The sequence below is a fragment of the Diadema antillarum genome, unplaced genomic scaffold (genome assembly GCF_040938485.1).
Source record: "Diadema antillarum isolate AM-2024a unplaced genomic scaffold, OU_Dant_1.0 scf00000151, whole genome shotgun sequence".
Classification (NCBI taxonomy): Eukaryota; Metazoa; Echinodermata; class Echinoidea; order Diadematoida; family Diadematidae; genus Diadema; species Diadema antillarum.
This window is the reverse complement of record NW_027271040.1, coordinates 2,179,572-2,206,436: the sequence shown is the minus strand read 5'-3', so window position 1 is coordinate 2,206,436 and position 26,865 is coordinate 2,179,572. Positions and strand designations below refer to the sequence as shown.

At 36.3% G+C, this 26,865-nt stretch overlaps 2 protein-coding genes across 2 annotated transcripts in view; both read left to right on the top strand.

Annotated features, from left to right (window-relative positions):
• LOC139721915 (complement factor B-like) overlaps positions 1–26,865 on the top strand; it is a 143,012-nt gene that overhangs the window by 97,523 nt on the left and 18,624 nt on the right. The window lies entirely within an intron of this gene.
• Positions 1–26,865, top strand: part of LOC139721806 (complement factor B-like) — a 48,945-nt gene that overhangs the window by 11,016 nt on the left and 11,064 nt on the right. The window contains exons 7-14 of the mRNA XM_071633129.1: positions 1,816–2,007; positions 2,875–3,096; positions 6,856–7,106; positions 9,119–9,249; positions 9,695–9,843; positions 13,821–14,033; positions 22,221–22,339; positions 26,690–26,789. Of these exons, the coding sequence (XP_071489230.1) occupies positions 1,816–2,007; positions 2,875–3,096; positions 6,856–7,106; positions 9,119–9,249; positions 9,695–9,843; positions 13,821–14,033; positions 22,221–22,339; positions 26,690–26,789 (1,377 nt within the window). The remainder of the gene's footprint in view (positions 1–1,815; positions 2,008–2,874; positions 3,097–6,855; positions 7,107–9,118; positions 9,250–9,694; positions 9,844–13,820; positions 14,034–22,220; positions 22,340–26,689; positions 26,790–26,865) is intronic.

Below are 26,865 nucleotides of genomic sequence, written 5' to 3'. Positions count from 1 at the left end.
AACAACTCAATCAAATAAGCTCAAATCACTGTAAACTGAATTCGAGTGATTTGGGCAAGATACAAAGAGAATCGTTCCAAGGAAAACCAGATCAAAGGCATTGCAGTAATAGGTCAGGTTCAAAGGAGGGCCCCGAGAAAAGCGTCAACACGAATTGATGATGATATCTACTTCTTCCGCAATCTTGACTCGTGATTAGGAACACAATGTGGAGCAATATTTGAGTCCCTGGCAGATTTTCGGCCTATATGCACCTCACCCTTCTCTCTCTCTCCCTACATCTCTTCCCCTTTTCTAATACTGTATTTGGATTATGAATCCTTCTTAAACAACGAAAACATAATTTTCATCATACGTTTTTATTCTTATTTTATTTGATCTGATTTTCCATGTAGCCTGCAATAACGGATGAACCGATTTTTTTTTTGTTAGAATGTTCAAATACCTGTTCAAAAATTATGTATTAGAAGAATTGAAATTACATGCAGCATGATTGTCTTAAAGTTACTTGAAACGATTATACAAGTGAAAGATTTTAAGCTCACCTGAACCAAACGCTTAAGTGAACTAATGTTATCATTCATCGTTCGGCGTCCGTCATGCGTAAACTTTTTGTTTACAAAATTTGAAAATTCTTAGGGAGGATCTTAATTTGTTCAATAAATGGTTTAAGATTCCTCAAACTTGAAAGCCCCAATATTGAGGGATCTTTATAAAATGATCTCCTTCTTTAGAATCCCCCCCCCCCAAAAAAAGAGATTTAATATACAGTCTACACTATGACTTTATGAGTCACATTGGTGGCTGCACTTTTAGGTGTGTCAATGACAGATCCGATGGGGGAGGGGGGGGGGGGCTAAATTGGTGCCAAATTTTTACATTTTCATCTTCTTGAAAACCCCATGGTAAATATTCACGAAAGTTGACAGGTAGCATCCCTGTTGGGTAATAGAGGATTAAAAAGAAATGGGCCCCATGCTTCTCATCCCCCCCCCAAAAAAAAATGATGATAATAATAATACAAAACATGATTTCTCTGGAGCAAGTTAGTATATTGGTAACACTAGTTTCAAATTTGTTCATTGGGTGCTCCCCCCCCCCCCCCACACACACACACACGCACACACACGGACACACAGAACGTTCAAAAAATAGAATCTTCGAAGAAAAAAAATGTTTACTATCAAAAGCCAGAAATACTCTGAGAAATTATGTTATAAATGCACGAATGCACTTTCAAGTTTGTTTATTGAAAATGGGGGACAGCGTGTAGAGAGGACTAAAATTGGGGCCTGTTTTCACATTTTAATTTTCCTCGGGAAAGAGGGTGGTATAATTTTGTATAACACTGGCAGATATTACACTTTAAGAAAAGATGTAGATTTAATTGTGCACCTTTTACCAGCGTCATACAGTGCTTATGTGAGGACCTTTACGAGTGCAATTTTTCACCTTTCACTCAGACCAGTGTCGCAATGGAAGAACCATTCTGGTCTTTGGTCTTGCGCTCCCAGTGTGACACTGGTATAAAAGTGAAAAGTTAAACCTGTTTTTCTTAAAGAATTTTGCCAGTTGGAGATAATGGATACCACATTACTCTCCCGGGAGTCCCCCAAAGCTCACCAAGTGCAATGTTTGCTATGTTTTCCTGGGTAATAGTCTGCTAGGATGTGTGGAAGGTGATGATAATAACGCTTGTCGTCTATTCATGCTTTGAGAGATACTGTAAACGCAACTTCCATTAAGTTACATTTCTGTCTTACGGTTATGTTCCTTTTTTATTTCCATTTTTCTCATTCATTTTGTGGTTTGCAGTGGTCACGTGTCCCTACCCAGGACGAGATCATTTAAGAAATGGACACGTGACATTCTCTAATACCTCGATGACCATCGGTACGAAGATGACACTGAGGTGCAATTCCATGTACACGTTGTTGGGATCGAGCGAGCGGGTGTGTCAGGCGGATGGGACATGGAACGGCACGCTCACGTCATGCCACAGAGAGGGTGCGTATTAAAGGGGTGACAACCATTGGGTAGAGATGAGAATTGGGCTTTTAACTTTTTGTGAGATACCAAGAAAACACATATGAGATAATGCAGAGCATACCATCCTGAGAGCAATTTTGTAAAATAAAGCAATCGTAATATAAGGTGGGTCCTACCTTTTATTGCAATTGCTCTATTTTACATATGTCATTCTTTTCAAAACCAATTCTTATCAAATAAACATAAAATTTCTCATGTAATTACATGATCTTTCATATTTCATAAGTGTTTGCCATTATCTCACTTTAAAAAAATAAAAGCTTACATTTGGGTTTCAACCAAAACTATACGATCCCTTCAAGATGAAATTTTTTTTTACGAATGTCTATTTGATTTAAAATGATATCATCCTTATCAGATTTGACAGGACGACAAGATGATTATTAAAATGTGATGCAAAAGTGTTGACGAATATTATTGTCCCTTTTAATTTTGGTGCTAATTCATTGCCAATATACCGTAATAAATGCGAAAACAGATCGTAAACTCTCCCACACAAGCAAACACACGTTATAATACAAACGGCCTACAATAAAAAGTGTGAGTAGCATGGGGGATTCAGAAGGAGGTAAAAAAGAAAACTCTTCACATATTCCTTCTAGAAAATTGTCAAAAACACTAGAATGTTCCTACACACGATTTGGTATGTATATTTGCTATTGTAAAAATCTACCTATTCTATAGAACTTTGATGGCCCACTACTAGAAATGTGTTTATTGTACTTGCACCAAATACATGCAAATTATATACATCATTATATCAAAACGTGCTGGAAGTTATTTTCTTGTTTGTTTGATTGATTGTTCATTGTGCTTATTTTTCAGATTACGAATGCAGAGCGCTCGGTAACCCAATCCACGGGTCAATGTACTCCCTGAGTGGAGGAAAGGAAGTAGAACCTCAGTTCAGGATCGGCGAGACGGTGTACTTCCGGTGCGACCATGATGTGAACAAAAACAACGAACCTCGCTACGAAATGGTCGGGTCGAGGGAGAGATTCTGTAATAGAAATGAAGAATGGACCGGAGAAATGCCGAGATGTTTGGGTATGCCGATATATCTGCATCTATGAAGTCAGATATACAGTAAAAAAAAAAGGAACACAATCATGTACTCTACATCACTAGGGCCTATAAGCCAAGGAGATGTACACTAATAGACCTAAAGACAAAATTTACCATTTGCAGATAAAAAAAAAAACCAGCATTAGTGCTTCAATATAGTTCTAAAATGTGAATTAGGGATAGAAACAACCACTGTATAAAATTGAGTCCATATAATTTTTGTTAAATGCACAAAATGTGAACAATAGTTATGATAAGAATGATTCCAGATTAAACTGTCTACAGTTATGGTTTATTGAGGAAAATACTGATATCTCTTAATATTTCAGGCTTTACTGAAAAAATTGTATATGGTAGGATGTTTTGTGATACAACAGACCTACTCATATGTATCAAATGTGATATCTTGAACATTTTTTAAAATCACTGCTCCCAAAGGTAAATTGGACCTTTAAAGTGTTATTGTTTAAAGGGGAGATCCAGTCCAAATATAAGTTAGTCTGATAAGAAAGTGTAAAATTTACGAGTTCAATAGGAAAATTTTGATCGTAATCGGATGAAAAAGAAGGAAGTAATGACATTTTGAAGTTTCGCTAACTTTTCAGCAAACAGTTCTTAAAGGTCAATATTAATATGAAAATGACAAAGTGAGCATGTCATACCCTCAAAACTTGTCATTAAGTTTGTGCATACAATTTTGACATTTCCAGTTTTTCATTCAAAGGCCATTATGCCCGAGGCTCAAATCCTGGTTTTCCAAACTGATTACTATTCAGATGTTATTCAATCAGGAATAACATCATGTTTCAGATTTCAATGACAGAACAATGATTTTTTTTGTCATTTTTTTGTGCAAGATCAATAGAAAATTGTGAGGTTATGATATGATTAGCTCATTCATTCGCATATTCATATCCATTGTACACGAACTGTATGCAGAAATTAACAAAACTTCAAAATGTCATCACTTCATAATTTTTCATCCGATTTCATTCAAATTTTTATCAGATTATTTTACATTTGGACTGGATTGCCCTTTAAAGGCTAATAAAATTTGGTGGGGACTACCTCAATGCTGTCTGCTCATGGCAGCCATTCGAATGAGAGACATCTCTAAATACTGTAGTCACTTTCCATGACTGGCATAGAGATCGTGCCGAGTTTTACGCTCATTTGACATGAACGCAAGATTATTTAAGAAGAAATCGACCTCAAAAGCAAAAGGAACTTATTCAATTCAATTCAAAGGTTTTATTTTCACTTCTTTCAACAGAATGTATGGAAAGTATAAATTCGTCATGCATTTGTAGGAATAATATGTAGATAGCAAAGAATAGCATTTGTCAGTAGTCATTACAAAGTAAGGCATTTTTCGAAAAACATATTTATACATACTGCGAACAAAGGGGAGGTACCCGCCCAAAAGACTGTGCTTGTACTATGCGGCCACCTCACAGGGAGAAAAAGAAAATAGGCGAAGAACTTAACTACAAGTGTGCGGGATAAACGAAGGGGAAAAGGGGAGGGAGGGGAAACAGAAATAGAGGTAAAGAGACGAGACGATTGAAAATAAAAAGCTTTAAAAGAAAAAAATACTACAGAAAGATACAAGAATGACAGAATTCAGATGAGAAGTAAGGAAGATGTGACATCTTGAAATTTCACCTTTTTATGCCTCCGCCAACGAAGTGGCCGGAGGCATTATGTTTCTCGGGTCGTCCGTCCCTCCGTACGTACGTCCGTCCCGTTTTGTTTTTGTCGATATCTCAAGAACCGTGGGGTGGTTTTACATCAAACTTGGTATGAGGGTATATCCTGGGGGGATAATACTTTGTTTGGATTTTAGGGTCACGGGGTCAAAGGTCAAAGGTCACAGGTCATTTTGTGAAAAAAAAGGTTCAAAATTCATGTTTTTCTCCATATCTCGCAAATAGTTCAAGGTATCTTCATGGAACTTAGTATATATGCTTGTTCCAATGGGCAGTGATTATCTAGGGAAGTTGGGGGTCATGGTTCAAAGGTCAGGGGGTCAAAAGTCATGGTCAACTCCTCAAAATATCACTACATTCCTTATATTTATGCAATGCCTGAAGGTGTTTTTTTTAACCTGATGTATACATGTATTGCCCAATATATATTCTGTGGGAAGTTTCTTGCCCAAAGGTCAAAAGGTCAAAGGTGAAGTGAAAGTGCTGAATTGCACTTTTTCCTCCATATCTCAAAAGTAACTCAAGGTATCATCATGAAACTTACATATTCATGTATGTTCAACCTAACAGTGATTCTCTTTGGAACTGTGAGGTCAAAGGTCAAAGGCCAGGTTTAGATAATGCTATTTTCCCATTTGATACTGAAATTACACTTTTTCTCAATACCTTGAAAATTACTCAATGCATAAACTTATAAAAGGGTCAAAAGTCAAGTAAAAATCATCAGTTCCCAAATACCTGCGCTCTGACATTTTCATCATTCATCCAATTGAACCTAGTTCTAGGAAAGTGAGCATTCAGCACGTTTGTGTCAAACCTGTCATTTTAATATTTTGCCAATTGTGTGAAACTGTCATCACACATTGTCAAAACATTGTACTATAGACCTATTAGGAGAACCATGCATTATGGCGGAGGCATATCAGTCGCCGTAGCGATATATCTAGTTTCGGAAAATATTTCTTGACCAGTCCTTATGAATATTCTAATGAGTGAGTTGATGTCATTATCCTCACAATTTTACATGTATCTTCCACAAGAAATTTGGAAAAATCTGTATTTTCAGCTATGCAATAAAGCATATATCCATACCAAGATATATCAGAGTTTATGTTGGTTCTTTTTTTTATTTTGGGTGGTTTTAAGACAAATTTTGTATTTATGCAGCTGAAATTTGAGATTTTTGTCATTTCCGTATATAACATGAATAAGAGATGTGAGAGAATGACATCGTAAACTTGCTGATTTGAATATCAGGACCGGTCAAGATTTTTTTTCGGAAAAAAAAGTGAAATTTCACAATGTCATATCTTCGTTATTTCTCATCCGATTGTGGTCATTTTTGCACTGTTCTTTAGGCAATGTTTTTCTTTTTCTTTTAAAGTTTTATTCATTTTTGGGTGGATTTCCTCTAACATAGAATAAAGGAAAGTAAAACCCCAGATAATGTGGATTGAGTGAAAGAACCAATATGAATAGAGCATTTATCCGTGAAAGGGTGAGAAAAATCAGACAATCGATTCAAGTTATAAATTCGTTAGATATACAGAAAATTCTAGATATATTTCACTTTGTTATATTAACAATAAATTATCCTAATAGTTTATGTCAGTAACACGTTGATGGAGAGTAAGGATTTCCAGAAATGTAACTTTGTGGAATTTACCTTCTACACTGTTCTAAGATTTGTTTTCTTTATGTTATCGTCCATAATGACTTCATAAGGTATTTCGTTACCCAGCAGAGACGGTGCCAAAACTTCGGATATAATTTTTGAACAGATTTCCTAAAAGTTTTCATTGATGTATCTTCCTAATATTAATGCTTTTACTCACTAAACATTCATATTTAGTTGCAACTGATTGACAAATTGTCCTACATCGACGTATAAGGGCAATTTGTCAATCAGTTGCAATGAAAACATCTCAATGAAAGAATTTCATGAATTAGAATATTCATATTTAGGTTTTGGTTTCCTTTTATGCTTTGGAAGCACGTTTCTCTTTCACATATATACTCAAATCTGTTACAGAACGGCACGAGTTCGATCCAGCACCCATCGTCAACCAGGGTTTGGGAGAAATTTTCGACGAGATTGCCGTTGAAAGTGGCTCGTGGGAATCGAACAACGACACTAACAGGGCTGGGAGCAGACGTCGACGTAGCATTGACCTTAATAACCGCCGGGGCATCGACATCTGGTTCGCCTTCGACTCTTCGGGGAGCATCGGGGATTATAACTTTTTACTTGCCAAACGATTTGCGAAGGGTCTAGTTTTAAAGGTATTCTATGTTGTTTGCTGGTTTATTTCTTTTTGCCTTTTTTGTTTTATTCTGTTTTAATTTGTTTGTTGCTGCTTTTTTGTATGTATGTTTGTTTGTTTGTTTGTTACTGCTTCTACTGCAGCTGGGATTTATTCTGCTGCGTGACACAAAATCAAAAATGGACTTGAAAAAGCTGGCCTTTCTAGAGATTTAATCATCATATGATTACCTATTATTACCCTTTATTCCACTGAACTTCATTGACTACATGTAATTCTCTGCTTATGTTGCATCTGCTCTTTTATCATCACATTGTGTACATACATTCTCCCCATGGTAAGGTTGTCACTGACTTGCTGTTCTAACACTAGGATCTACAAATTCATATCTTCCGCTTCCTGAATACATAATTGTTTAAAAGTCACGAAAACGCTTTTGTATACATTATGATAATCATATTAATATCAATATAAAGTATAATGCATAGATAAAGATTCAATTAAGATAGATTGAATTGAAGATTAGACTAGCAATAAAAAAAAGTATAATGCATACACATACACACACCCACACACGCATATACACTTACACTCTTAAAACATCCGAGTCAGAACTGACCCGGAACTGGGTCCGTTGGGGTCATACACCGTTCCGGGTCAGAAATGACAAGGAATGGAGTCAGATATGACCAATTCAGAGTCATGAATTGGGTCAGGGTGACCCCATTCGGGATCTTCATGACCAAATTCCAAGTCATTTTTGACCCGGAACGGTGTATGACCCCAACGGACCCAGTTCCGGGTCAGTTCTGACTCGGGTTTTTTTAGAGCGTAGCAAAAAAAGAAAGTAAACACTTTTTCGAGGTCATATTTTTCATAGAAGATTTTGATGAAAATCAATGTATTGTATACCATATTAAAGGTAATTTGATTGGCTATCATGTAAGTAGGTTAATTTAAAAGGGAACTTTACGCATGAGTGAAGACTTTCATTCTTGCCCGCCAAGGCACAAAAGTAAAAATTGCAAAATTTGACAAGTTGTCTTTCATTTGGCAATGCCCTTCAAGATAACAATGACAACAAAAAGCCAGTTTACCACAATGAGAGACATGAATTAAATAGCAAAAACAAAAGTTTGTTCTCTTTATCACTTTATAACAGCAAACAAAAAGAAAATGGGAAACTAAAGTAGGGAGAAATGGCATAAAGATTATTAAATGAACAGAATTTCTTTATTTTACTCTTTTTATATAGTAATCTAAGGATTCATGAGATAAATTTAAGACCAAATATCATCTAAAATTGTCCTCGTTTGAAAACAAATTGAAATTTCTACCATTTTTGTTCATATTGCTTCTTCTCTTATTTCATTTGAGTTTGGGTTTGACCAAAGATTCTTCATTTTTTCTCCTTTATTTTTGGCCTTTGTTGATATTTTAGGCTGCAAAGATATCAATTATCAAAGGTTTATTTTTGCAACTTAATTAATGTATCTTATTGTCTTAAATTGGTCTTTTGTTATTATTGTAATATGGAAGAGCACTTGCAGATGAATGACAACTTGTTCATTCTTTTATTTTTTGCTTTTGTGCCTTGGAAGAGAAAAGCAAAGGTGTTCACTCATGCTGAAAGTTTTCCTTTATATTGACTACTAGACCGATAGCAAATCAAATTACCTTCAATATGGTATATAATACATTAATTTTTAGCCAAATATTCTATGAGAAATATAAACTTGAAAAAGTGTTAACTTTCTTTTTTTGCTGTATATATATATATATATGTATATATCGACAGAGAGAAGAAAAGAAGAAAAGATAAAATGATATAATGTGTGTTTATATAACATAGTAAATGACCAACCATCATGTCTTTTGAAGATTCAGCATGCAGAGAATGTGAAATGCAGCAGCTAATGTAACCGATGCGCTGCTAAAAACAATGTTAATTAATTGATTCCTCCACGTTGTCTGCAGGTTTTCATGCGTCGATTCCCCTATATAATCCTTCCTCTGCTTGATAACTCACAGATATCTCAAAATGGATCGCTAGGGGGAGCCCGCATAGGTGCGTTGAGGTACGCGAGCCAATCGGATATTGCCTTTGGACTTGAGAGCGGCAGTACGACGAATCAAGTCAATCGTCTCATTGATGATATCACGTACACACAAGATACAATAGGTCAGCTTGATTTTGATAAGATAAGCGTCTTCCTGCATGCTCAGCCCTGATATGATTACTGTTTATGCCATGCAGATACACATTAAATCTTGATTCCTGCAGTCGCTGATAAGTGATAGCGGTTTAAAACACACACACACACTCACACACACACACAACGAATGTAGCCAGTGATGTTGTGAAAAAAAAAAAAAAACGTTCTTGCACTTCGATACCATGTTGAGGTTTCATCGTTACATGATACTTTCGGAAGAGTTTAAGGCAAAAATGACAAATTGGATGTCCACGAACGGGAATCGATCTCGGGTCCTCAAATTGGGAGTCGGAGTAATATCTACTATGCCACAGCGCCCACAGTGTTGATTTTGAATTAGTGATCGAAATGCTAAAATCGTTTCTGATTGAAACTTTTAATTGGAGATCAGAATTATAGCCTTTGTTGAATTATTTGTTTCAGGTTCAGGAACCAGTATTTTTGATGCTCTTGAGACGATTAGGACGAAGGTATCAATCGGCTCAGAATCTCAACCTGCATCGTTGACGAACAAAAGATTCCTCTTCCTAATCACCGACGGTTAGTAATTTACGTTTGAAGTTGGTTGAAAGTGTGGGTGTTGTGTTAATTTTCTCTTTTTTTTTTCTCTCTCTCTCTCTCAGGCAAATTAGGTAGGCCTACATCCAGGGCCAATATCTTTCTTTCTTATCAATGGAACTCCACCTCTTATGACTTTGATACAGGCTTACCAAAAACCGGAGCAAATCGACTTAAGGGTCTGAATGCATGCCTTTTATTATTTTTTACTCGGTCAAGAGATATCAGAAAATCTCGTCTCACTCCCCTTCCAGACTGCATACGTATTTCAAATTAATAGGTATAGGCAACAAACTCAGTTTTATTTTCTTGTTTATTACAGTAGGAATACACTGTTCTGTGTACAACATGTTGTCGACGTGCACGCTGAGCAGGCTCAAATCCAGGATCCCTAACATTCTCAGACACTATACCCAAACCACTACGACGCAGTGACCTAACCAATATCTTCCCACATAGCCTGGGTGACAGAGGCTAAACCTTGTTTTGCTGTCCGCCTGATTTTACCCCATTTCAATTGGATGATGCTATTCTTGCATCAGGGTTTTGAGATATTTAAAATGGCCGCCAAACTGGCCTCCAATATCTGAAATTCTTGTATTATATTGTATATGAGATGAAGTTTGACCTTATCCAAAAGGTGGAGAATCCAAAACTGATGATGTAACTTTTGCATTCTTGGGGATTGTGAGATATTCAAGTTGGCTGACAAAATTGAATTTCCCATGATTATGTTTCCCTATAAATGGTGAAAAGTTTGAAAAGGAAAAACGTTTTTTGTCCTCAATCTGAGGGTCTTCATTAAAATCAGTTATTCATAGTCATGCAAAGGCCAATACTACCACATATTAATTGCAATGATATTGAAGTTCAATTTACTTCAAATGAAAATTTTGTGTGTAACGGCTTTTATCATCCATTGCTCGAATACCTCCTTTTTGGCAATATCTTTACAATAAAACTGAAACTAATTTGAATTCCTTTACAATAAATGATGCAGTAAAACGCTGATTTGTGTATTTTTCAATATATTGCATATTCAATAAAATTGACTATTGCATTGATAAAAATACAATCCTTACAAATTTCATACCCGATTATTATAATTTTCTCATTTACAATAATAGTTTTATCTTGAACAATTAACTAGAGACAATAATCCTTTCCGAGATAATGTCTGATTTTCGGACAGTACAACGATTAATGCACTAAAGGTGCATTTTCATTTCAAAATTTAGACCGTGCATTTGTTGTTATTCTCTTTTTCAGGAAATTATCTTTGAAAGATAAAATATTATCTATCATTTTGAAATCAAACTGTTTTATCTTACTGAATTTCGATTCGACAATTTAGAATCAGATATTGACATCCATTCAAAAGTATACCGCAGATCGAGTTCACGTTGACATTTTTGGTTCTGAAACTTTCATTTCTGTTATAATAGTACAGTATATTTTGGCTTTTTTGCCGAGAAAAACAATGACAAACTTTTTGACACTTCAATTATCTTTTAACTGTTCATTTCATTTTCATTTTTATGATTGCTTATTTCATGCAACCAAGAAAAAAGTATAAGTTTCTGATATACTGAAAAAAAAGCAGTTAACAATAAATCATAAGACTGCAAACTATATTATGAACTTGGGTTTTATCAAACCCCAAATTAAATTTTGTTACAATTACATTATCCGCTATCTTTATCCCAGTATTTATAGTAATAAAGCATTTCTTTTCAAAAATTTGATATTACTGTTGATCCATTTTTTACTAATATCTCTAACCTGCAACAAATCCATTTGAGGCATTTCTGCCCAATGAATCAATAAACTTCATTTTAAAAATGGGATTTCATGTTTCTTGCATGAAGAAGACATACAATGTATCTTTTGAGGAGCAATATCTCACAAAACATGTGGGAGGTGTTGCCGTTTTCTGAAGCCAAAAATTACCATTTTAAAACATTTCCTCAGGGGCGAGAATGATTAAAACATTTGAGACAGCCATGACAATCTGAGTTCTGTTAGGCAATGAGGTGGTGAGTTGGCTCAGGTCGGTAGCGCGTCTGTCTCGGACCCAAGCGACCCAGTCTGGATTGAGCAATGTTGCGTGTAATCATATCGTCTCCTCTAGCAAGAGGCAAAACAATCTGTCCCTCGGATAGAACATAAAATGGAGGTCCCGTGTGTGAGAGATTCACAACCCATGCACGTAAAAGATCCCGCTTCATTTATTCAAAGAGCAGAGTGTTAACCCGGTGAAGTGCTGCCGCCCCACATCCAACTGAACCCCATGGAAGACCAGCTTAGCATAGCTGAATATGGGCTATCAAGCCTTCTTCCCAGAGGAAAAATTAACACATAAACAAGCAAACAAAGCCCATTTCATTAATAAAAAAAATGATTTTGGAATTACATTTTGTAAACGTTCTGCTAATGCCCGTGTAGATATTCTGTAATTAATATATGAAAAAGATATAGGGCGCCAATCATTAATCATTACAGTACCAATGAGTCAAACGTTTTTAATTTGCACAAATTTAACAGACATCCTGTGGACAAGAAGTGAATGTGTCACGAAAAGAGTCAAGTTGTTGGGGATTCTTACAGAAAAAGAATGCTTTCAAGTTTTAATGTCGATGAACAATAAATCCCCTTGGCAGTGATGGCTTCAGTGCTGAATATGAGACATTTTGTGTTTATATTAAAGACCAGCTTGGATGAAGGGAACAGAAATAGTATAGTCCGATAGCTAAAGACGTGATATATTGATATTGTTGTTTAAAAAGGATGATAAGCTAAATCTTAAAGTGTAGTTTTCTTCCAAAGTAACGAAGATAAATTTCTGCAAATATTCATCAGAATTGGGCAATTGCTGGTCTGAATGGTATAAATTGCTGTACCTGTATGAATAGATAACTCTCTTTTAGAATGCAGTTTCTCACCAACAATAACTTTAAATTTCTTCAAAGCAACATCGATCTCCTTTCTCTTAGCATTCTGCGATTCTAACTTCAAAAATATTTCGATAATTTTCCTCTTTCTTCAATCAATTTTGCTTTGGATTGAACAAAAATACCTCTAGACATGTTTTTGTGTAATTTTTCGAATTTCATGTTATTTCTTCTTAATTATTGGATGTTCCTTTCTGAGGGTCTCCATCGACTGTTTTTTCAATCATATTCAAATTTTTTTGAAGTTTAAAGTAATACTGCTTTCTTAGTTTTTACTTATATTTTGCATATTTTTGTGTAAGTTCCTTTATTTTGATCTTCATGATCTTACACACACACATGAAAAAAACAAAGATGTTGATAATCTCTTTCGGAGGTACTGGATAAATGTGGATGAGGCAACTCTCTCATCCCTCGGTATTTTGAGGCATCCAAAATGACTGTCAAAATTGAAATTCCTGTATATTTGATATTTGTATATTTGGAAACGGGCGTGAAGTGTTACCTTATTCAAATAGTGGCGAATCCTAATCTACATGATGCAACGTTTGATTTCTTGAGGATTTCGAGATACTCAAGTTGGATGCCAAATTTGAAATTCCCATAATTATGTTATCTTATTAATGGTGAAAAAATGGGGGGGAAAAGATGGTTATAACCTATTTCAGGGGTGCTGGATCCATGTATGGATGAAACAATTCGTGCGTCCCTCGACTTTTTGAGATATCCATAATGGCCGCCCAAAATTTTCTTATAAGATGTAAATGAATATAAATGGATAGTTTTACCCTATTTCGGGGATATTTGGGGTGCTGAATTCAAATCTGGTTGATGCAACCCTTGCATCAAAAAAAAAAATGGGCAGACGGTTGAACAAGTTTAGGCCAAATTCTGACATTGATACCCAGATCGTCATACATGTAACTGGTCTTTCATATTTTTTTTTCTGTATGTATGTATACGTGTGTGTGTGTGTGTGTGTGTGTGTGTGTGCTTGGCGCGTGTCAGGCATGAACAACATGGGCGGCAAACCAGATCACATTGCCGATGAACTGAAGCGAGACCATCGTGTGGAGATCCTCTGCATCGGGTTGGGGCCAGAGGTGAACAAAGAGAAGCTGGCGGCCATCGCCTCCATGCCACATAAACATCACATTTACTATCTGGAGGACTACGTGAAACTTGACGAGATCGTACACAATATCACCAGTTCTGAAAGAGGTGCGTACTAGATTCTCGATACAGCACTGATCATCCACGTCATGTACAGCGTTGAATTTCAGACCCGTAACTAGGAATTTTATCGTGGGGGGGGGGGGTGGGGTTTATAATGAAAAATGTGGACCTTGTTAATTCAAGTTTATATGAGATGTGACTTCAATTCCGTTTATTTGCACACACTAAGCAATACAAAGGGGACTCAAAATGCTGGCAAAAGTGGGGCGGGGGGGTCCGCGGAACCCCATGAACCCCTCCCCCCCCCCCTCCAGTTACAGGCCTGAAATTAGAGGAGAATTCTGGACGAATTCTAGTTGGACAAATACAAAAGAGGTTAATTTCATACTTAGGCATAAGCTGAACAGTGAACATACATTTCATCACATCAAACAGAAATCTGGCTAATTTCAACAAAACACTTAAAGGCAGTCATTGTGCAAACAATGCAAACATGGGGAAACGTATGCAAACAAGTTAGTTCTCCGCCTCACAATTTTTCTTTCTTTCTCTCTTTTTTCGCGGTAAAATGCAAATATGCATATAAAGCCCAATCTGATTTCCTTATTTATCTGACTGATCATCATGTTGAAGTTAGTTAGCCAAGGAGTAACATTCTTTTAAATGGTTACAGCAGAAAAATCTAAATTTATTTCTCTGTGTTTATGCGTGTTTTTTTTTTTTTTCTGTACACGATCAATAGAAAGTTCTCCGGTGGTTATATCTGTAGCTCATCATTTGCATATCAATAATAATTTTTTTCCAGAACTGTGTTGCTCAAAGTCATAATAAGTTCCTGAATTCCCACGTTTTCAACCCATTTTGATCAAAATTTCACTGTCGGTCGTACGAAGTTTAAATACGGCTTTCTTTTCAGATTAACTTTGAACTGAACGGGAATTCCGTTTAAACATTAGAATACATATTCAAACAACCAGGTTGTTAGGGTTTTCATTGCAATCAGACCTAATTGAGGTAACTGTTGTCATGGAAATTAATGTTCCAAATATTATGAATAGCAACCACCATATGCAAATTGGACGCCATCTGTTAAAATCAACGTGAGCATGGTGTGATATTGTATGATGATAATCGGGATGCTTCCAACCAACGCCCTCCCCCCCCCCCAAAAAAAAAAAATGAATAAGCAGACGTCAGAGAAAAAGAAGACAGAGAAAGACTGAAGAGGTCTGTGAGATCAATAAATCTCTACGTTTTGATGCTGTTACTACGAATGTGTACACTCCTCTTTGTGTTAAAGTATAAGTTAAGGAATATCATTATCTTATCTCCATCTCAAGTGAGATGTGTGGCACCAAAATCGAAACGTAGTAATTTTTCCGAGAGAAGTTCACCCTTGCAGTGATTTCCAGTGTGCTCTGTATTTCTTAAATATATCTACATTAACATGCGTTTCTATTTTTTTATCAAGTTGACCTTAGTAAATATGGTCGAACCCGGCAGAATAATACAGAAATAATCAAAACAGGACATAATAATTTTTTTTCAAAGTTTCACAATGTTTTCAGACTTTGAAATCATAGGAGATGTCAGCAGTGCCTTATCCATGATGACGTCTTTTCCCCTAAAAGTTATTGTATAAGGTTATTCAGTCCGAAAGGCACAATCGTTGGAGGACTATACATACTCACGCATAATCATGATTTTTATGCAGAACGAAGGGTGACCGGGGCGTGGGGACATTTCATGAAGCGTTTCGTCCGACAAACTTGTCGGACAAAAATTTACTCTCAGTCAGTCATACGCAAGAATTTCAGTAGCTTATAACAGTTTGCCAGGAAAAAAATACAATCTGACAAAACGTTTGATGAAATTCCCCCCCCCCCCCCAACTAACCACAATAGTCAATGATAGTTACCAAATCTTGTATAGGGTTGTCACACAATTACCAATATGGTGATGACTGTTTCGAGGAAAAAAATAAATAAATGGCTTTCTTATCATATGTCTAAATTTGATGACTTTTCAGGAACTTGATGATATAGTTTATTGCGATTAGAAATGTGTTGACTTTTTATGAAATATTTTGTTAAAACAATGTCTAATGCCAAAATAGAATTAGAGTACCCGTTACTGCTATTATGCAGAAATCACTGATCATGCTATGTAGTGGTGCCAGTTTTATCACCATCTTTATAGAAGCAGGATTTTGAAAGATGGACAAGAGCGACGAGGCACTACACCCCCTCTCGTACGCCTTCGGCTCTTTAGAAAGCTACAAAATTAAAAAAAAAATCAAACAAAGAATTCAAAAACGTACACATCAAAGCCCAGGTCCTTCCGAAGGTTCTACCCGGGGAGGAGGTTGATCATTATATTGGCTCTTGACCCAACCACACCACAAATACTACCCCAGCCCGAGCCAGCTGGCTTCACACATCCACACTCCCACACCCCCTCCCGCCCAGAAAAACAAACAATAAACAAAGCAAATTTAACAAAACAAACCAATTAAAGGTTTCACAGCTCCAAATATCACTATCTGTCGTCGCACATATTGATCTTTTTTATTTGATTTGATTTATTTTTGCCTAATTCCGTTACATCAGATATAATTACGTACAAGTCATATGAGAAACAGTATATCGACACATAGTTTTTAGTACAATTATATATACAAGACAAATACAAACAGCTTAGGAAATTAAACAGAAGGGTCTCCTAAATAAACCGAGGCTTGACGGTTATATGGAGACTCTATGCTAGCTACTCTGGATAGAATAGGGGATAGAGAGAGAGAGAGAGAGAGAGGGAGGGAGGGAGATACGGAAGGGTAGGGGGAGGGAAATGGGAGAAAAGGGAAAATTACAGAGTGTATGTGTACCACTCCAACTACTTTACAATAATAGTAACGGTAATAAGTATGATAATATCATATTTAACACGTTCAGTTGCCTTTGCCGGAGTAATGACCGAATATACACTATGAAAATAGTAATGTGTGACTATAAAGTATTCTCTACATAAGTAATCTGACATGAAATAAAATATATCGTGCTTATTTTGTGTGCGCAGTAAGGCACATCGTAGACATACATAATATACACGCTCATATAATATACATCATGTACCTAGGCCTATCCTATACTTACACATACCCATATTCATGATATATATATGGATAGATAAATAAATCGATATATGTGTGCACACATACAATATGTCATGCATCATGTATATCACGTACATGTTCATATACACTGTTTAAGGAGGTGAAGTTTTACAGCCTTCTTAAATGAATACATAGTGGTCATGTTTTTAATTTTGGTGGGGAATTCCAAGTGTCAGGGCCGGAGTGTCTAATAGAATGATGCGCGAGTGCGGTTTTGGGGTTAAATAAATGCAAATTTCTGGATTGTCTGGGAGGATAAGAGGGCCATTCTCAGATTAAGTGTTCAATTCCATGTGAGTAAAACCGAAAAATCAACCACAAAGTAATACATTCAAAGATGTGTTTTGGTAACTTCAAAACCGGTCAAATACGAAACAAAAAGTGGAACATTCTAAATGTTGGCCATTCATTGAGTAAAAATGACTTGAAATAGAGCATCATATATGATTTTTGATCGCCAATCAGATACGTTACCGCAAATTTACATGTTGTAATGGACTCCTAACTTCGAATTAAATTCATTGTTTTGATCCAATTTCTGTTCAGGAAAAGACATTTGTCCCCCTAAAGATATTGGGTTTTTTCAAGAGGTAAAGACGTTGTCATCCCTTGCTAATTGGTAGAAATTATTTCTGTGTGGTAGGTTGAAATATGTTTTTTGCTGAAATGAAATATAACCTTAAGATTCACTTTGTATTTTTAACAAACTTCGCTTACAAATAAAGTTTCGAATGCCACAAATCATGCAAAGGGAACGATCCAATCTGGAATTTGCACAGGAAACAAATATAAATTGCTTTCCCGGGGAAATAACTATTGAAAAACATCGAATTGCCTTTGGTAACGTATCTGGTAAAATATGACTAATAATTTTAGTTGTGTATGAAGAAATAAATATCACCTGTTTAATTATTTACCTTATGAATTGATGTAAAAATGAATGATGTAAGCCCAAATTAACCATTTTAAACATTGTACGTAATATTTAAACGATGAAATGTAGTGGAAAAGAGCCCTAAATGTGAGAGCTGAGTTCTTCATTCACAGAATATTCTCATCTTACGTCTGAATGTATTTATCCCTCTGACTATGAATATTCATTAAGTTTTGATGGATAATGCAAATAAGGTTTAAAAAATATATTTTTGCAGGCACTTAGAAGGAAGTAGGTACAGTCTCTATGAACTCGATATACAAAAAAGTTGTTTGATCTATGGTAACGTATTTGGCTCAACTCTTTTATTGAAAGTGAATAAATAATTGTTCAACTTATCAATGAATCTTGAGTAATTCTTCATATGTTGAAAAACATTAGAATAAATAATGCAACAGAACACTGAAACTTTTCTCGGAAGCTTTTCATAAACTACTTTTTACTCTTTCAAAGTTAGGTAACGTATCTGGCGTACCGTAAATTAATCTGTCGGTGAAGTTACAGAGCAATTTCTACTGAATATTCTTCATTTGAACATAACTTTGATTTTTTATGGAAGCGTCATTCCATGCAGAATTGTTTTATGAACACTTTGTTTTACATAACATTATTTGTCACCGTGGGTGCCCTGAATAATACATAACGTATCTGCTAAATCTGAAAAGCAAAAAACTGATATGCTAAATCATAGCTTCGTCTTGTAAAATAAACGTTAAAAATTGTTGCATAGAATATGAAAGTGGCTGGGTTTTATAGAATAGAACTTTTGAGTTTGTGAGCACACAATGATTTGTTTGTCAAAACATTTAAAAATTTTTTCAGCATTTTGATTATGTGGTAACGTATCCGTCTGAAAACTTGGCATTAAGTTGTGAGACACTGACGCAGAAAGAAAAATCATGTGGAAGTGTTGCTCTTTTTCACCTCCCTGTCCTTTTGGTGTAAGAATATAATCCTGAGGTCCAACAAAACGAAGCATGTAATGTGCAGGGATGAATTTTGACCAGATTTGATCCCCTGGAAACACAAGACCAATGAGCAAAATTCGGTCACGTATCTGGGGTAACGTATCTGTGGTAACGTATATGGTCGATCATGTTATTATGAGAGCGATATCTACCGAATATCTCTCACTTGTACTGAACTTTAATGTTGAATCGATGCGTCATTCCGAGGAGTATTGTGTAATATATAATTTGTCTGACATTGCAATATCTGTCGCAGTGGGTGGCGTGAAATGTATGTAACGTATCTGTCCAAATAAAAATGTAGAAAACCGATATCTCAAACATTGTACCGTATTCTCAATAAAAAGCTGTCGCACATCTAAGTACTTGCAATGTATGAGTTATATCCTCAGGGTTTCATATACACAGGGTCATTGCATAGTCTTGTTATTTTCGCAATGCTGTAACACTAAAGAAACTGGTAACGTATCTGGCGGTGAATTTGGCGACAGGTTTCAAAAGGCTATAAAAAAGAAGTCAATAAAAATTTTGGAACTTTTCGAGTATTGTGATTAGCACATATGATATGCTCATCGTCCATGCAAATGATATTTGGAAAGTGTGTTTGTGGACGGAGAGGAGCAATAAAACATAATTCTAAAATAGCCGGCGACACTGCGTTTTGGGGGTCTTAACGAAGTTTAACAGCAAAATTTTATACAAAAAAGCAGACAACCGCATTTGATCGTGTTTGTTTTTAACAAATAATGTCCTCGTGATATATTATAAACATTTAGATAGTATCTAATAGGTTTCAGGGAACCGCAAACTGTCATGGAATGTCGGCGACACCAAAATTCCGTATTTGCACACTCTTACTGAGAATGGGCCAAGAGTGAATCTTTGAATTTGAATGAAATATTCTGCTAAATATTGGAGGCAAGAAGTTTGACTTGAAAACGTAAACACAGCTTTTTGGAGAAAGTTTATGTCTCTAAGCTGGAAAAACAATGGGTCAGTGTGATCTCGAGAGCGTGCTCGACTGCACACTCGATTTTTTTTTTCTGCTGGAGAAGTACACGGTCTGTGTTATACTTGTGGGTTGCCAAAATAATGTTGCAATACGATATGGTATTATGGCAGGACTAAAGCATTATACAGGGTAAACAATACACGAGGTGGTAAAAAAATACTGAAGCTTAATAGTGAACAGACCAACGTTTCGGGATACAGGCAAAATAATGTGTCTTACATGATCATCCCAGTTTAGGTTTTCATTTATATACACACCGAAAAATTCATTAGATGTTTTCCTTTCAAGAGATGTACCATTAATATACAATTCATATTCTGGTAAATCAACTTTTTTACATTTAAAGTGAATGAAATTAGTTTTGCTTAAATTAAGTGCCAATATATTACTTATAAACCATGTAGATAATTTTGGTAATTCATTGTTAAAAGTAGTAACTAGGTGGTTTAGGTCAGTATGTGAGTAAAACACATTTGTATCATCAGCAAATAATATATACTGTAACATAGATGATGCGTTTGAAATATCATTAATGTAGATTAAAAACAATAACGGACCTGAGATTGAACCCTGGGAAACTCCACATGTTACAGGTAATGTAGTGGAGGATACTGAATCAAAGGAAACAAATTGTGTTCTACATAACAAATAGTTTTCAAACCATGTAAGTGCAATACCCCGGACACCGTAGTGTCGTAGCTTATATAATAATATCTTGAGGTCACGAGTATCGAATGCCTTGCTCAGATCAATAAATATACCAATCATATGTTAACGATCTGCCAAGGCATTCGATACTCTTATCAAATAACTGCATTAGAGCGTGATCAGTATAACGATTAGTTCGGAAACCGAATTGATTAGAATTGAAGAAATCATTCTGACATAAAAATCCATACGGCCTATTATAAACAATTTTCTCGAGTATTTTGGAGAAACTAGAGAGAATGGAAATGGGATAAATATGACTGTGCAGCAATGTTTATTGCCCAATTAATCATACAGGCCCAAGATTCTGGAACTCCCTTAGTCCAGACATAAAAAAAAAATGCTCCTTCTTTGTTTTCATTTAAAAAAAGATTGAAATCATTCCTTCTTAAGTCTTATAATGTAACAGAAAGAAATTAATTTTGTTTGTTTATCTTTTTCAGTAAGTAGGTTTTGTAAGCACCAGGATGCTATTGATTTTTCATAGGCTTGTTAGATCGCGTCTTTCGCGGAATTCCGCATCGCACCCCCTGTTTTTCTTATTGCAAACTTGTACATTATTACACGTGCCTTCACAGAACAGATAATATGTTCTGCTATCAGCAATTCCATACAGTTGTATATATCACTTTCTCGTCGCTTTCAACGCTCTACACTTCTAATATGGCCAATAGTCTCTGTTGGTTTGATCTTGAATGTATCGAATGATCTAGGCTTTTTGTTTTTAGTTGTCTCGTCTCTTTACTTGTATTTCTGCTTCTTCCCTTTCCCCTTTTCCACTTCCTTTTTCATCCCGCACACTTGTAGTTAAGTTTTCACCTTTTTTCCCTCCTGTGAGGTTCCCGTGTTGTACAAGCATAGTCTTTTGAGTGGGTACCTCCACTTTTTTTTCGCAAAATGTATAAATATGTCTGTATGAAAAATGCCTAATTTTGTAATGATTATTGACAAATGTTATTCTTTGCTATCTATGTATCATTCCTTCAAACGCATGTCGAATCTATATTTTTTTGTACATTCTGTTGAAAGAAGTGAAAATAAAACCTTTGAATTGAATTGAATGTGCTAGGAATTTCTTCCCTAGTTTGTTGTTCGTTCGTTTGTTTCTTTCTTTCTTTCTTTCTTTCTTTCTTTCTTTAGGGGACTATAAAGTAATGTTAGAATCGGGTCTAGGGCAATTACCCCCTGGGCAATTACCCCTGACCCTTCCCCTGGCCCTAATCCTAATCCTAATCCTGAACCTAATCTTAACCCTAACCCAAACTCCTAGCCCTAAACCTAACCCCAAACCTAACCCTAACCCTAATCTTTACTCCAATCTTACCAATAAGCAATATTTAGCCAGGGGGGTACTTGCCCTCTGGGGTAATTGCCCGGATACGGTTAGAATCATATGAGACGACTGTTTAGTATGCAAGTGATCTTTCTCATTGAACAGATTATAGTAAGTGCGGGAAGGCTGGCACTAACTTTGAGGATCCGCCCCCCTTGAAAGCTGGTGGCGGTGAATATCCCTGGATGGCGGCAATTTACAAAGATGACAGGAACGGCGATAAGGTAATTTTATCATATTGGATGGCTATGAATGGGATACCAGGAAATATTGCACGATTTAGGGCCAATATTGCACGAATCGAAGATGAGTGCAATATTCCTTGGTATTCCATGAATTAATTCCATCCAATATAATTATTATCATCTACAATCCAGTAGCGGAAGCATAAACTGTACCAAAATACCGGGCGTCTAATCGTCTTTGAAGTTACTCAGTAATTCGGACCGGCAGATACATCCCAGCGCAAAAAAGGGGAAGCCCCGAAAACTGCGTGGTGCAAGATGTTTGAGCGCGTGTGAATTGTAACAAAATGACGCGCACTAGTAGCAGGCGTTTGTGCACTCAGCAAGCGCTCGCGCAACAGACGAGGATATGGTGTGATCTTGAACGGCTAGTACCAACGGTAGCCTATGGGGAATTAATACGTTGGCCTCTGCGTTTCATTCATTATGCTCTGATATTGAATTGAAAATTGCGCGGAAAACAATACGCGTTTTTAATGCGCGGCTAAAACGTCCTATATAGATGATTTATATTATATTGGATGGCTATGAATGGGATACCAGGGAATATTGCACGAGTTAGGGCCAATATTGCACGAATCGAAGATGAGTGCAATATTGACCCTAATGAGTGCAATATTCCCTGGTATCCCATGAATCAAGGCCATCCAATATAATTATTATTATCTATACAATCAAGTAGAGTAAGCACAAACTGCACAACATTACCCGCCTTCTAGTCTACTCGTCTTTGAAGTTCACTCGGCAGTAACATCCCAGCGCTGAAAAGGGGAAGCCCCTAAAACTGTGTATGAAACAAACAACTAGCAAGTTGTTTGCGCGCTTGCTAATTGTAACAAAATGACGCGCACTAGTAGGCCTAGCAAGCGTTTTCACATTCTGTAAGCGCTCGCGAGACAGAATTGAATATGGTGTGATCTTGAACGGTAACAACGGTTGCCTATGGGGAATTAATACGTTGGCCTATGCGTTTCGTTCAATATGCTCTGATATTGAACGGTAAAAATTGAGCAAACTACAATACGCGTTTTTAATGCGCCGCTAAAACGTCATATATGCATGATAATATATATCATTGGATGGCCTTGAGGTTAATACAAGGAAAAATTGGACCAGCTATGAACAAATATTGGACGAGTCGAAGACGAGTCCAATATTTTGCTTAGCGAGTCCAATATCACCTTGAATTAGCCAAAAATAGGGCATCCAGTAATATCATTATTATCCTAAAGAGGATTTTAGCAAAGAATATTTATACCTACCCTTTCTGTCTCTGAGTGCTGTATGGTCTCCTACTATACTTGAGCCTGACATGGGATACTCTTCAGTGCAAGTTAATCCTCTTCATTCCCAGATGAACAGTGATCTATGTATTTTGAAGGACAATTTTAACTGATTAATATATGAAATTTGTATAAACACAGAATTTTAGGAAAACGATATTCTAGTTAATTCGTGATTGACCCATCACAGACGTTTTTACTTCATATTTCGGGTCATCTCGTATATCTCACCCAATCACGATGCAGTTTATAAAAGCTTTTGGGGGAATCCCCCTTTTGCCGTCCAATATCTTAAATATTGGTCGCCTCGGCAAAAAAAAAAAAATATTGGTCGAGTTCAACAAACTTTCTAAGTGGGTCGGAGGTTATGAGGTGCGTTGACAAAATAACACTTGTATCTGGGCTCTAAAAATCCTCTGTATGGATAGTAATGTGTTATATTAAATGGGTTAGTCAAATACTGGTTAGTGATTGGCTAAACACAGTCACGTGATGGAGGCACATTGGTTATGTTCGCTCATGGGCAGAAAGCTTTTATAATGTTTTCCCATGTGAAAACATTTTAACGTAACAAATGACAAACGATACCAAACGATTGAACGATCATATTTTTAACGCAATTGATAGGATAAATTCGCTTATTCCATACACTGTGAAAAAGCAGATGATTGATTATTGTAATGCGTACGAAAGTGTGATAACTTGACTGACCCATATAACAAGTAACAGATGATGACTTTTGTTGTCGGGAATATGTACCAAACGTTCCTCCCTCAGGGTTTGAAATGCTATTTCGGGAGACTTTAAGTCTCTCGACTTTGTCTTGGGGCCTATAACCTCCCTCAGTAGCATTTCAAACCCTTCGGATGGAACATTCGATATGTTCCCTCCCCCGCCAGTCATCATCTATATAATGTATAGCGCGTTTTGGTTTTTATCTCAGATATCAACAAACAGTAACGAAAATGATGGGGATGGCGGGGGCTCACAGCAAAAGGGTAAAGAGTATTATAATGCATCTTACAGTTCCTTTCATTGATTCTATGAATGTAATTTGGTTTCCTGATACAGCGAACACGCATTATAATTCTATTCAAAAATACTTGATTGACTCAATCACTGTAAATGGACGTTTCCTTCACGTTTCAAACAAGAATCCCTTAAAATGCTTTGATAAATGATTTGAACAAAAACCGAATAACCATTTTACATGATCATTGTTGAATTAAAAAGGGATATTGATGTACAGGATATAGTAGAGCAATTGATTATGATAATCTTAAAGAGAGAAATGAACAACAGGTATAGTGTTAAGAGTGCTGCGCTCTGCCCCTTATTCGGGACTATACTGGTGGACTGCAACAAACAGTATATCATAAGACCATATCTGATGCAAGGAGTGGGGGGGGGAGGGAAATGGGCTCTTCCCCTTCCACTTTTTGCAAAATACATGGGAATAAATAGGGTGCAACCACTTTGAGGCAGCACCTTTTCCCTCCCCACTATTTATTTTCACACCGGACGTGTTGCCGGAGGGGACAATAGAGAAAAAGTTAGAAAGTGGTAAAGTTTTTGCCAATTGCAAGTTGTACCAGAGCGTTTTTGTTTTGCTAGCCGATGAAACCTTGAAGTGGAACGTTGCACCGGCCATGAAGACAACCGCACAGTGGCGGAAATGTCTGAAAAATTTGACCTATGTAGAATTTGGAATTTAGAAGTTAAGGAAGTTTCGTATGTTTTGGCTAAAGAATGGTATTGGTGAAGCCCCATCATGAAGACTAGCTGAGGTAGTGGTATCATCAACTTGCATTTCTCCCTTCAGCTGCCCCTATGCCTTCCTAGATGAAAGTATATAGGCCCTACAGCATATCCTCCTTTCCGTAAATAGATGATTATCAACAACGGACGTAGGCCTACATGTCTCCCGACTGTCGGAAATTGCCAGGATATTCTATTTAAAAAAATGCAAGGGATACAAGCTCTTCTATATTTTTTTTTTTTTTTTGGTTGGGTAAGAAACCAAATTGGTTGTGTTTTGAATGTTTGATTTTACTCTTGAGTGTCCATGCATGTGTTAACGTGAACATGGTATGAAGTTGCACTTGTATAGTTTATATTGTAAATTATGGATGAGTAAATCAAATTTTGATCGCTCAAATTGTTTTTAAAATATGATGATTTATATGGGCTCCTCAATGTTTGGTTTGGTTTGGTTTGGTTTGGTTTTATTTCTGTCTTTTTTCAAATTATACATAACAAAAGAATACATAGATTTAGAAATCAACATTACGCGACGCATAAGCTAGAATACTGTCTTACAAATTAATTAATAGTACGTGCATACACTATGAACATGACAGTATTCAATGTATGAGACGTATATAGCATAACACCATTCACAATGAATGTTCAGAAGGAAATCGTGGAATTAAAAGTTGTACAAATTATCTAAATGATGACTGATTATTCATTCAGAATATGTCATGTCGTTGCAATAAATGAATTTCAGGAAAAACAAATAAAAGAGGGGGATTTTAATGAATTAATTTTAGAAGTGAACATTTCTATACATTGTAATTGAGTTATAACAGATAAAGCAGGAGACCGCGATCATAAGCAGCAGCTCGACATGGATCGAGGCCTCGGGGTAAAATTCGAAGCTTAAATTCGATTTACATAACTTTAAAACGGACGTGTCTACAAAATAGAATCAATGATCATTTGAATCGAAAATATCTTTGTAATTTGTGAGATCAAAGAGGATAGAGGGAAGATTCAAAATAGTTATCGTTTGTTTTCAATAGGCATTCTTTACTATATAATATTGTACTGAGGTGAGTGCTAAGCCGTGCTGTGCATGCCATGCATGTGCTGTGATGTGCATGCAATGCATTCAGTATATAGACAATGGATGAAGAGCACAGGGGAAGTATATAAGAGAGAGGAGAGTTTTTATTATTATTATTATTTTAGGAAACATGACATGACTATGTGTGATTGAAACCATTTAAACTTTTGCTATTTTTCCTTCCCTATCTATACATAGCGTTTCGACTGCGGTGGTACGTTGATCGCAAGGAATTGGGTTCTCACTGCCGCTCACTGCATTAATGAGACGAATACAACCGACTTTACTGTCCTTCTTGGTAAGTACTTCGAAATGTAGTGGATGTTTTTACAGTGACGACTGTGAACGGAATTTTAATGTGTGGTTTCTAAATG